The 13,213-nt window shown below is 43.3% G+C and overlaps 1 protein-coding gene across 2 annotated transcripts in view; it reads right to left on the minus strand.

Moving 5' to 3' along the window:
- Positions 1-13,213, minus strand: part of ubqln4 (ubiquilin 4) — a 62,588-nt gene that overhangs the window by 19,384 nt on the left and 29,991 nt on the right. For both annotated transcript variants that reach the window (XM_072280914.1, XM_072280904.1), the window contains exons 3-5: positions 8,923-9,086; positions 8,342-8,604; positions 3,479-3,637 (exon numbers count right to left, since the gene is read on the minus strand). In XM_072280914.1, coding sequence (XP_072137015.1) covers positions 3,479-3,637; positions 8,342-8,604; positions 8,923-9,086 — 586 coding nt within the window. The remainder of the gene's footprint in view (positions 1-3,478; positions 3,638-8,341; positions 8,605-8,922; positions 9,087-13,213) is intronic.

The following is a 13,213-nucleotide window of genomic DNA, read 5'->3' on the forward strand; positions in this document are numbered from 1 at the left end:
TTGACAGACAAAACTGCATAAAGAACAGCAAGGGAAGGAATAAAGAAAATATAAGAAATTGAAAACCTGATAACTCTGTATCATAGATGAACATACAAGATATTCAAGAAATGCAAAAACGAACACTCAAATCGAGAGAAGTGGTACTGCATAAAAAATGATGGGTTGTTAAATGATGAAGTATGGAGATATGGCACTAGTCATACACTAGTGTCCCCAACTGAACTGCTTCCTTATCTGGCACAGCAGATACACTCCTTAGGACACATTGGAGTGCAAAAGCTGATTGACAGGCTCTCTCATTGGTGTTGGAATCCAAAGTACAGGGTGCAAGCTCAAAAAACATTTGAGATGTATGGTATGCCAGGAAGCAAACACTGGATGAACAGAAAAGCAACCTCAATAAGTGCTCCTGCCCTACCTGGTTCATTTTTACATCTACTAGTGGGCTACATTACTTTACCAAAGTGACAAGGATATTCAGATGTCCAAATAATAGTGGACACACTTTCCAATATGGATGGAAACCATCTGAGCAAAAGCTACTGCCACACAGCCAAAACAAAGTATCACAAGGAAGGCGTACCATGGCCAAAAGCTCTTCCTTTAGTTTTTATGCAGTATCAGAGTAACCCCAAACAAGAGAACAAAATTGAGTCCATTTGAAGGGGTAACAAAGCTTCTGATGTCAGTACTGGGAGTTTCAATCTCTGAGAGGCTGACATACACATCATGGCAGATAATTTAGTTAATTATTGTGTGAAATCGGACCGCTAGAAAATGATGCTAAAGAGGTAATAATGGGGGGGGGGGGGGCAATGGAATGGCAGATGAACTGAATAGGTATCCTGCATCAGTTTTCACTGTGGAAGACACTAGCAGTATGGTGAAAATTCCATGTGTCAGGAGAGGAAGTGTGTGAAGTTACCATAACTAGAGAAAAGGTTCTAGGGAAAAACTGAAAGGTCTGGAGGTAGATAAGTCACCCGGACCAGATGGTGTACACCCCAGAGTTTTAAAAGAGGTGGCTGAAGAAATCATGGAGGCATTAGTAATAATCTTTCAAGAATCACTAGATTCTGGGAATGGTTCCAGCAGACTGTAGAATTGCTAATGTCACTCCACTCTTCAAGAGGGAAGACAGGCAGAAGGGAAACTATTAGCCAGTTAGTCTGACCTCAATGGTTGAGAAGATGTCGGTCGATTATTAAGGATGAGATCAGGGTACTTGGAAGCACATGATAAAATAGGCTGTAGTTAGCATTGTTCATTAAAGTGAAAATCTTGCCTGACAAATCTGTTGGAATTCCTTGAAGAAATAATAGGCTGAACAGACAAAGGAGAATTCGTTGATATTGTATACTTAGATTTTCAGAAGGCCTTTGACAAGGTGCCACACATGAGGCTGCTGAACAAGGTACGAAACTATGGTATTACAGTAAAGTTCCTGCATGGATAAAGCAGTGGCTGATTGGCAGGAGGTAAACAATGAGAATAAAGGGAGCCTTTTCGGGCTGGCTGTCTGTGACTAGTGGTGTTCCACAGGGGTCTGTGTTGGGACAGATTCTTTTACGTTATAGGTCAATAATTTGGATGATGGAATTGATGGCTTTGTCGGAAAACTTGCAGACGATATGAAAATAGGTGGGGGGCAGGTAGTTTTGAGCAAGTAGAGCCTACAAAAGAACAAACAGATTGGGAGAACGGGCAAAGAAATGGAAGGTGGAATACAGTATCAGGAAATATACGGTCATGCACTTTGGTAGAAGAAATGAAAGGGGAGACTACATTCTAAATGGAGAGAAAACACAAAAATCTGAGGTGCAAAGGAACTTGGGAGTCCTTGTGCAGGATTCCCTAAAGATTAATTTGCAGTTTGAGTCTGTGGTGAGGAAGTCAAATGTAATGTTAGCATTCATTTCAAGAGGTCTAGAATATAAAAGTAAGGTTGTAATGTTGAGTCTTTATAAAGCACTGGTGAGGCCTCACTTGGAGTATTATGAGTAGGCTTGGGCCCCTTATCTTAGAAAGGATGTGCTGAAACTAGAGAGGGCTCAAAGGAGATTCACAAAAATGATTCCAGGATTGAATGGCTTGTCACATGAAGAGCGTTTGATGGCTCTGGGTCTGTATTCAGTAGAATTCAGAAGAATGAGGGATGACCTCATTGAAACCTATCAAACAGTGAAAGGCCTTCATAGAGTAGATGTGGAGATGTTTCCTAAGGTGGAAGAGTCAAAGACCAGAGGACACAGTCTCAGAATAGAGGGGCATCCTTTTAGAATGGAAGAGGAACTTATTTAATCAGAGAGTGGCAAATCTGTGGAATTCTTTGTCACAGGCAGCTGTGGAGGCCAGGTCTATTTATATTTAAGGCAGAGGTTGATAGATTCTTAATTGGCCAGGGAATGAAAGGATGTGGGGAGAAGGCAGGAGACTGGGGCTGAGAGGAAAATTGGATTAGCCATGATAAAATGGCAGAGAAGACTGGATGAGCCAAATGACCTAATTCTGCTCCTATATTGTCTGGTCTTATGGAAATTAACCCAAGTTGTTCAGTCTGTTTCTCAAGAAGTTATTGGCTGCTTGGAGTAGTCCATCAGAAGTAGTACACACCATGCTTCCTGGGAAGAGATCCTGCTCAGGAAATCACATAAGGAACCACTGGGAACTTGGTAGAAAGGGCTTTAACAACTACTGTTAATTACCAGTTCGGCAGTTGTACAAGGTAGAAATACGTAGATACACACCAACCACTGCAAGCGAGCCAAACTGACACCAGATTAAGACAACTGTTGTGAGAAGACTTCAAACACAAGTATAATTATTGGACATTATGGATTTTATTTTGCATTTGTTTAAAGGCAATCATCACCAGAATAATCCAAACTTGTATAAGTGTTCCTGATGTATCCAATCATTACGTAATGCTATAAATGCTTCTAACAACAGGTATATTTTTTGATATTATATAATTGAAGTAGTTTTTGATTACTCTGTAATGTGCATACTTGGTTTTACTGCTGGTATATTTTCATCATGTGTGGTGTTTCGTCTCCATCTACTCGCAGTAATAGACCCATCCCTACCAGTCCCATACCCTAGTACTATACAATGATAGACCTGTTTCCACCAGTACCACACCCTGGTGTTATAGTGACAGACTGGTGCAGTACCCTAGTATTATACAGTGACTGTCCCATCCTCACAAGTTTTGCATCCTGGTGTCATGCTGCAGACCTGTCTCCAGCAGTATTATACTCTGGTGTTATTCCTGGTTGGGACAGATTCTTTTACGTTAATTATTATATCAATAATTTGAATGATGGAATTGATAGCTTTGTCAAAAAATTTGCAGACGATATGAAAATAGGTGGAGGGGCAGGTAGTTTTGAGCAAGTAGAGGCTACAAGAGAACAAACAGATTGGGAGAACGGGCAAAGAAGTGGAAGGTGGGACCACAAGGAAATGAAGCTACCTGTTCTCTGGCCGCACTGAACATGGGCTCCTGGATGTCAGTGTACATACGTCGCAGAGCATTGTAGCCACCGGGAATGCTCTCCAGGTTGCTGAGAGCCCTGTCCTGGTTCCTCATCATTTCTTGCATCATGGCTGGGTTCCGAGCCAGTTCCATGGTCTATAGAGGGTAATGATAGAGGATATACTTAGGATTATTAAAAATTAAACACAGACGTGCAGATGGACTAGGTCAGGGTAAGATAGTGCTCTTAAATCTGAAGCGTTTAAAACTCAAAGATAATCCATTTTGCACTACTAAAGCTACGTAAATACTACAGACTCTGGAACACTTAACAGATAATGCTCAGCAGATCAGGTAGCATCTCAAAAGTGAGAAACAGTTAAACATTTATTGTTTGAAAATCCTTCATCAGAACTACCACATAATGTGGGAGACTGGCTTCTCTCCCCATAAATGCTGTCCAACCTCCTGCCAAGGGTGACAGTAACCCTATCGCCCCACAGCAATCAATGACTGCTAGCTACGAAAAACACCATCAGCATAGCAAATCCTATTTATTAGGGGCACAATGCAGATAATGGTGAGTGAACTTCCCTCACATTCATCCCTCTCTGGTCAAGTACTTCTCAGGTGATCAATGCAAACTACAGCACAGTTTACATCTGAGGAAATGGAACAGTGACCTACCATTTTCCCTTGGAGAAATGTCAAACCTTAAGGACAGACATTTAAGGCAACATACAAAAAATGCTGGAGGAACTCAGCAGGTCAGGCAGCATCCATTGAAATGACTATCCAGATGAGGTTTCAGGCCAAGACCCTTCATCCGTGGTGATAGGTGAAGCCAGGTGGTGGGGGGGGGAATGAAGTACGAAGCTGGAGAGTTGACAGATGGAAAAGGTAAGGAACTGGAGAATGAAGAATCTGATAGGAGCTGATCGGAGAGAACAGAGGGCCATGGAGAAGGGGAATAGGCTGATATTACTAATGAGAATGGATTGTATGAGGCAATGGGAATCTTCATTTAAACTTTTGTAACTCAAAGAAGTACAGCACAGGAATATGCCCTTCGACCTACAAAGTCTGCACTGAACGCAATGCCAAACTAAACTAAATCTTCTCTAACTCTATGTGACTCATATCCCTCCATTCCCTACATATTCAGGTATTCATCTAAATGCCACTGTCTTATCTGCTTTCACCACCATCCCTGGCATCACATTTCAGGCACCCATTCCCACATGTCGGTCCATGGTCTCCTTTTCTGCTGTGATGAGACCACACTCAGGGTAGAGGAGCAACATATTATATTCCATCTAGGTAGCTTCTAACTTAATGAATGAACATCGATTTCTCCAAATTCTGGTACGTTTCCTCCTCCTCCTCCATTTCCTACTCTGGACCCCACTTACCCTTTCTCAAGAGTCTATCACCTCCCCTGGTGTCACTCCTCCTTCCCTTTCTTCCATGATCCTCTAGTACCACATCCCTTTTATTCCAATCATTTAACTTTCCTACACATCACCTACCAGTTTACTTCATCCCCCTCCCCCCCAACAACACACCTGGCTTCACCCATCACCTTTTGGCTTGTACTCCTTCCCCTCCCCACCACCTTTTTAATTCTGGCATCTTCCTCCTGCCTGTCCAGTCCTGAAGAAGGATCTCAGTCCAAAACGTCAACTGTTTATTCATTTCCATAGAGGTTGCCTGACCTGCTAATTTATACAGTCATACAGAAACAACAGAGTACAACACAGAAACAGGCTCTTTGGCCCATCTAGTCCATGCCCAGTCTAATCAGTCTGCATCTGGCCCATAGCCCTCCATATCTCTCCTATCCATGTACCCAACCAAATTTCTCTTAAATTCGGAAATTGAACCCACATCCAACACTTGTGCTGGCAGCTTGTTCCACACTCTCACCACCCTTTGTGTGAAGAAGTTCCCCTTCAGGTTCCCCTTAAAGACTTCACCTATCACCGTTAACACATGACCTCAGTGGAAAAAGCCCGATGGGTTTACCTTATCTATACCCCTCATAATTTTGTATACTTATATCAAATCTCCCCTCAAGTCTTTGGTATAAAGTCCTAAACTATTCAACCCTTCCTTATAACGCAGGTCCTCAAGTCCCAGAAACATCCTTGCTAATTTTGCCTGCACATTTTCAATATTATTTACATCTTTCTTGTAGGTAGGTGACAAAACCTGCACACAGTACTCCAGATTAGGGCTCACCAATGTCTTATACAATTTTAACATCTCAACTCCTATACTCAATACATTGATACCGTGTAGGACCTACCCTGTTTGATCCTCAAAAAATACAACACGCCTGCATTAAATTCCATCTGAAAGTTTTGATAGTCTTCCTCGCTGTCCACTATACCCCCAATCCTGGCGTCATCTGCAAATTTGCTGATCCAGTTTACCATATTATCATCCAGATTGTTGATATATGTAGATGGCAAAGAACAATGGACCCGGCATCAATCCCTGTAACATACCACTAGTCAAAGGCCTCTAGTCAGACAGACAACCATCTACTACCACTCTCTGGCTTCTCCCACAAAGCCACCATCTAATCCAATTCATTACCTTATCTTGAATGCCAAGCGAATTAACCTTCTTGACTAACTTCCCATGTGGGACATCCTTAGCCACAGGTGAGTTGATGGAGGATTGAAGGGTAGCTAATGTTGTTGCGTTGTTTAAGTAAGGCTCTAAGAATAAGCCAGGAAATTATAAGCTGGTGAGGTGACATCAGTAGTGGGAAAGTTACTGGAAGGTTTTCTAAGGGACCAGATATACAAGTATTTGGATAGGAAGGGACTGATGAGGGATAGACAACATTGCTTTATGCGTGGTTACCAGGAAAGTTGATGAAAGCAAGGCAGTGGATGTTACCTATTTGGATTTTAGCAAAGCCAATGATGTTGATTAACTAATTAATAAACAACACCTAAAGCCTCTGCCTTCACATTGCATATATTCCTCTACTCCCTGCATATCTAAATGACTAAATTATATCACCCTCCACTGTAACCCCCAGCAGCACACTCCAAGGACCCACCACTGTGTAAAAGAACCCTGTCCTGTACATTTCCTTTGTACTTACTCCCTCACCTTAAATGTGTGCTCTATAGTATCAGACATTTCCACCCTACTCCAGATACAACCTAACCAGGGTTTTATAAAGCTGCAACCAAACTTCCTGACTAATGATTTTTCTCTACCAGCCTACTGACTTGGGCAGTCACTTTCAGGGAGCTATGGATTTGGACCCCAGAATCCCTCTGTACATAGTGCTGTTAAGGAACCTGTCATTAACTGTATGAACATAGAACATAAAACATTGCAACACAGGAACAATGTTGTGCCAAACCAGCTGAAAGGTAAATCAAACATTCCCCTCAAAAACTAATCCCTCCTACCTATATCCCTCCATCTCCCTCATATTCTTGTGCCTATCTGAACATCTTTTAAGAGCCTCTAATGTATTTGCCTTTACCACCGAACCAGGCAGCACATTCCAGGCATCCACCACTCTGAGTACAAAAATCCCCTCACATCCCCTCTGAACCTATCCCCTCTCACCTTCAATGCACGCCCTCTGGTATTAAAACATTTCCACCCTGAGAAAAAGATACTCCCTGTCCACTCTATCTATGTCTTTCATAATCTTATAAACCTGTCAGATCTCCCCTCAGCCTCTGCCGCGCCAGAAAAAAAACCCAAGTTTGTCCAGCCTCTCATGATAGCACATGCCCTCTAAACCAGGCAAAATTCTGGTAAACCTCTTCTGCACCCTCTCCAAAGCCTCAACATCCTTCCTATAGTGGGGCGACCAGAACTGTATGCAATACTCCAGATGTGGTTTAACTAGAGTTTTATAATATAACCTCTTGACTTTTGAACTCAATGCCTTGACTTATAAAAGCAAATTTTCTAAAAGCCTTCTTAACCACCTTATCAACCTGTGTAGCCACTTCCAAGGAGATGTGAATTTGGATCCCCAGATTTCTCAACTCAGCTCCTTGCATTTGCCCTAGCAATATGATCCGCAAACTTACTAACATACCCACCTACATTTTCATCCAAGTCATTTATATACATCAAAATAGCAGTACCAGCACAGATCCCTGTGGAATACCACTGATTACAGACCTCCAGCTCGAATAAGTCCCTTCGACCACCATCCTGTCTTCTATGAACAAGCCAGTTCCGAATCAAAACATCCAATTCGCTTCGGACCCCATGCATCCTAATCTTCTGTGTTAGCCTGCCCTGAGGGACTTTGTCAAGCACCTCACTAAAATCCATGCAGAGAACATCCACTGGACCACCTTCATCACTCTCTCTCGTCACCTTGTCAAAAAACGTAATCAAACTGGTAAATTCTAGTAAACCAATTGGTTTATTGTTCCAATATGAAATCCCTTAACTGTGTCAATTCATGAGGAGCTCCATCTTACTTTTCATTTGATCTCCCGAAGTACACCTCACACTTGCCCGAATTAAACTCTATCTGCATCCCTTTGCCTGTATCTACAACTATATATATTTTGCTGTATTATGTGGCAACCTTCTACACTACAACATCACCATCAACCTTTGTGTTACCTGCAAACTTACTAACTTATTTGCATTTTAATCCAGGTAATTTTATTTTTATATAAAACCCAGAACAGCAAAGGTCTGAGTAAGGACCCCTGCTGAACACCACTACTCACGGACCTCCAGTCAGAAATTTGTGCTGGGAAGGACCAGTTATCTCATTTAGCAGCATCAGTTGAACTGCACTCTGGCAATTAAATTAAAACTCGATTTAAAGGAACACAGTAATGAGATCTTCACCTGTCTCATTAACTCTGGGTTGTTTAACATGTGACTAATCTCTGGGTTCCTCTCCATCAGCTGCTGCATCTGAGGGTTTGCCATGATCATCTGCCTCATGAGATCTGGGTTGGACATCATGTTTTGCACAAAGGGATTCTCCATGATCTGGGCCAGCATGTCCGGGTTTGACATGAGCTGTCGTTGCATCTGCTGTTGCAGTTCCATGAAGTTTGCTGAACCCATGCCAAGGCTCCCGAGTCCAGGAATGCCACCAAATCCAGCTAATCAGAGAGAAACAGAAACTCATCACAAACAGGCCATTCCAAACCTAACTGGCTCGTGCTGCTCTCGAGGACAGTTGCCTGATCTCTGGTATCTCACCCAGATGACTTTTGGACCCAGGAAGCATACACTACCAGACAGTACAGCCTTGCAGCATATTGCGCCCATGTCTGATGCTGCTCTCAATGAATGCCATCATGTGTGCAGCCTTCAGCACAAGTCCCATTGTACAGTACTTGGACCCTTCCCTTGCTCCCTCATCATCATTCGTCCCAGACAGTCAAACCCATAGCACTATACACAACTACAAATCTTACATAATACAGACTGAGAAGATGTGGGTGTTCCTGTTGCAGGTGCTGTGTTCACCCCACTGCTCGTGCTGGTAACAGTAGCTGTGGCAGGCTCGGTCCGTGTAGCGGTCTCCTCAGAACTGGGAGTGCTGGACGATGTTGAAGGCTGTGTAGCAGAGTCCTGGAGCCTGGTAAAACGAATCACAAGAGTCCACAATCAGCAAGGGGCAAGTGAATGAGGAACTTTACTGCACAAGATCCGTCAATAAGCAATAAAACAACTGCTGCCCTCTTGGATCTTAAGTGCAAAGCACCGAACCAACATCTCATAGGAGCAGAATATGTGAATGGAAAGAAAAATACTTATCTAAATCTTGGATAGAAAAGATTCCACTTGCATATGAGAGGTACACTTTCCCCCTTTCTGACACCCATTCCAGACAGTGTGTGGCACATGTCATGTGATGCATGATATAACTCTTTCTACACTACCTCAACAAACCTGCCTACTTGTTAGAAGCAAATCTCCCTCTAAGCTGCCTTGACAGTTCTTTCAAGTCTGCCCTGTCATTAACTATGATCATTGCTATCTGACTTGGGCTTCAGACCTTCACTGTGTATGATCATGGAAAGAGGATGGGTTAGATACAGAAAGCATTCTTCCTGTCCTAGCAATACCATGGCAGATAACCATTTTTTCCCCTTGTAATCTGATGTATTCCCAGGTAACAATTTTGTTCTGCACTACGGACATTATTTTGGCTCTGTTAAGAGCACCTGCTAGATCAGTATCAAAGCAGGAACAATTTCAGGCACAGTAGAAGCAGTAATGCATTTCCCAACAAATTCTGCTGCATGTGAGAATCCCAGAATATAACCACAGGTGTCAGAAGGGGTGTCAATTAAAGAAGGTTCAATTCCAGATTTCAGAGCTACACTTTGATGAAATTGGGAAAGGAATTAAGCATATGTCAAGGGATTGAGCATGGAAATGGAACAGTACCAAAGAGAAACACATGGCTAGGGACATGGTGTGGGAGAGGACCTTAGATTCTCAGGGAGGTGGGACCTAAATAATAGCTGGACAGAGTACACTTAAACAAAACTAGGACTATTATCCTTATAGTCACATTCTGTGAGGAGGTTTAAACTGTTCTGGAGTGAACAGGACCACTACACGGACCGAGTCTACCACAGCTACTATCACCAGCACGAGGAGTGGGGCGAACACAGCAACGGGAACATGCCTATAGTCCACAATGTGTGCCAACCATGATGCCAACATAAGCTGCGCATCTTCCTGTCGAGTCTCTATCATTTCATAGAAACATAAAAAACCTACAGCACAATACAGGCCTTTCAGCCCACAAAGTTGCGCTGAACATGTCCCTACCTTAGAAATTACTAGGCTTACCTATAGACCTCTATTTTTCTAAGCTCCACGTACCTATCCAAAAGTCTCTTAAAAGACCCTATTGTATCCGCCTCCACCACCATTGCCGGTGGCCCACTCCATGTTCTCACCACTCTCTGAGTGGAAAAAAAACTTACCCCTGAAATCTCCTCTGTACCTACTCCCCAGCACCTTAAACCTGTGTCCTCTTGTGGCAACCATTTCAGCCCTGGGAAAAAGCCTCTGACTATCCACACAATCAATGCCTCTCATCTTATACACTTCTATTAGGTCACCTCTCATCCTCTGTCGCTCCAAGGAGAAAAGGCCAAGTTCACTCAACCTATTCGCATAAGAGATGCTCCCCAATCCAGGCAACATCCTTGTAAATCTCCTCTGCACCCTTTCTATGGTTTCCACATCCTTCCTGTATATAGTGAGGCGATCAGAACTGAGCACAGTACTCCAAGTGGGGTCTGACCAGGGTCCTATATAGCTGCACCATTACCTCTCAGCCCCTAAATTCAATTCCATGATTGATGAAGGTTAATGCACCGTATACCTTCTTAACCACAGAGTCAACCTGTGCAGCTGCTTTGAGCGTCCTATGGACTCGGACCCCAAGATCCCTCTGATCCTCCACACTGCCAAGAGTCTTACCATTAATGCTATATTCTGCCATCACATTTAACCTACCAAAATGAACCACTTCACACTTATCTGGGTTGAACTCCAACTGCCTCTTGTCAGCCCAGTTTTGCATCCTATCAATGTCCCGCTGTAAACTCTGGCAGCCCTCCACACTATCCACAACACTGTGTCATCTGCAAACTTACTAACCCATCCCTCCACTTCCTCATCCAGGTCATTTATAAAAATCACCAAGGGCAAGGGTCCCAGAACAGATCCCTGAGGCACTCCACTGGTGACCGACCTCCATGCAGAATATGACCTGTCTACAACCACTCTTTGCCTTCTGTGGGCAAGCCGGTTCTAGATCCACAAAGCAATGTCCCCTTGGATCCCATGCCTCCTTACTTTCTCAATAAGCCTTGCATGGGGTACCTTATCAAATGCCTTGCTGAAATCCATATACACTACATCTACTGCTCTTCCTTCATCAATGTGTTCAGTCACATCCTCAGAAATTTCAATCAGTCTCGTAAGGCACAACCTTCCCTTGACAAAGCCATGCTGACTATTCTGAATCATATTATACCTCTCCAAATGTTCATAAATCCTGCCTCTCAGGATCTTCTCCATCAACTTACCAACCACTGAAGTAAAACTCACTGGTCTATAATTTCCTGGGCTACCTCTACTTCCTTTCTTGAATAAAGGAACAACATCCGCAACCCTCCAATCCTCCGGAACCTCTCCCGTCCCCATTGATGTTACAAAGATCATCGACAGAGAACATAGAACATAGAATAGTACAGCACAGTACAGGCCCTTCGGCCCACAATGTTGTACCAACCCTCAAACCCTGCCTCCCATATAAGCCCCCACTTTAAATTCCTTCATATACCTGTCTAGTAGTCTCTTAAACTTCACTAGTGTATCTGCCTCCACCACTGACTCAGGCAGTGCATTCCACGCACCAACCACTCTCTGAGTAAAAAAGGCTCAACAATCTCCTCCCTCACCTCCCACAGTAACCTGGGGTACATCTCATCCGGTCCTGGCGACTTATCCAACTTGATGCTTTCCAAGAGCTCCATCCAGCACATCCTCTTTCTTAATATCTACATACTCAAGCTTTTCAGTCTGCTGAAAGCCATCACTACAATCACCAAGATCCTTTTCCATAGTGAATACTGAAGTATTCATTAAGTACCTCTGCTATTTCCTCTGGTTCCATACACACTTTCCCACTGTCACACTTGATAGGTCCTATTCTTTCACATCTTATCCTCTTGCTCTTCACATACTTGTAGAGTACCTTGGGATTTTCCTTAATCCTGCCTGCCAAGCCCTTCTCATGGCCCCTTCTGGCTCTAATTTCCTTCTTAAACTCCTTCCTATTAGCTTATCATCTTCTAAATCTCTAACATTACCTAGCTCTCCAAACCTTTTGTAAGCTTTCCTTTTCTTCTTGACGAGATTTGTTACAGCCTTTGTACACCACGATTCCTGTACCCTACCATAACTTCCCTCTCTCATTGGAACGTACCTATGCAGAACTCCACACAAATATCCCCTGAACATTTGCCACATTTCTTCCGTACATTTCCCTGAGAACACCTGTTTCAAATTTAAGCTTCCAATTTCCTGCCTGATAGCCTCAAAATTCCCCTTACTCCAATTAAACACTTTTCTAACTTGTCTGTTTCTATCTCTCTCCAATGCCATTGTTAGAATTATGATCACTATCTCCAAAATGCTCTCCCCACTGAGAGATCAGACACCTGACCAGATTCATTTCCCAATACCAAATCAAATACAGCCTCTCCTCTTGTAGGCTTATCTACATATTGTGTCAAGAAACCTTCTTGAACACACCTAACAAACTCTACCCCATCTAAACCCCTTGCTCCAGGGATACACCAATCGATACTTGGGAAATTAAAATCTTCCATCATGACAGCTCTCCAGGATCTGCTTCCCTATCTGCTCCTCGATATCCCTGTTACTATTGGATGGTCTATTAAAAACACCAAGTTATTGACCTCTTCCTGTTCCTAACCTCCACCCACAGAGACTCCATAGACAATCCCTCCATGGCGTCCACCTTTTCTGCAGCCGTGACACTATCTCTGATCAACAGTGCCACGCCCCCACTTCTTTTGCCTCCCTCCCCGTCCTTTCTGAAACATCTAAAACCCGGCACTTGAAGTAACCATTCCTGTCCCTGAGCCATCTAAGTCTCTGTAATGGCCACCACAGCATAGCTCCAAGTACTGATCCAAGTGCTACACATGC

The sequence above is a fragment of the Mobula birostris genome, chromosome 2 (genome assembly GCF_030028105.1).
Source record: "Mobula birostris isolate sMobBir1 chromosome 2, sMobBir1.hap1, whole genome shotgun sequence".
Classification (NCBI taxonomy): Eukaryota; Metazoa; Chordata; class Chondrichthyes; order Myliobatiformes; family Myliobatidae; genus Mobula; species Mobula birostris.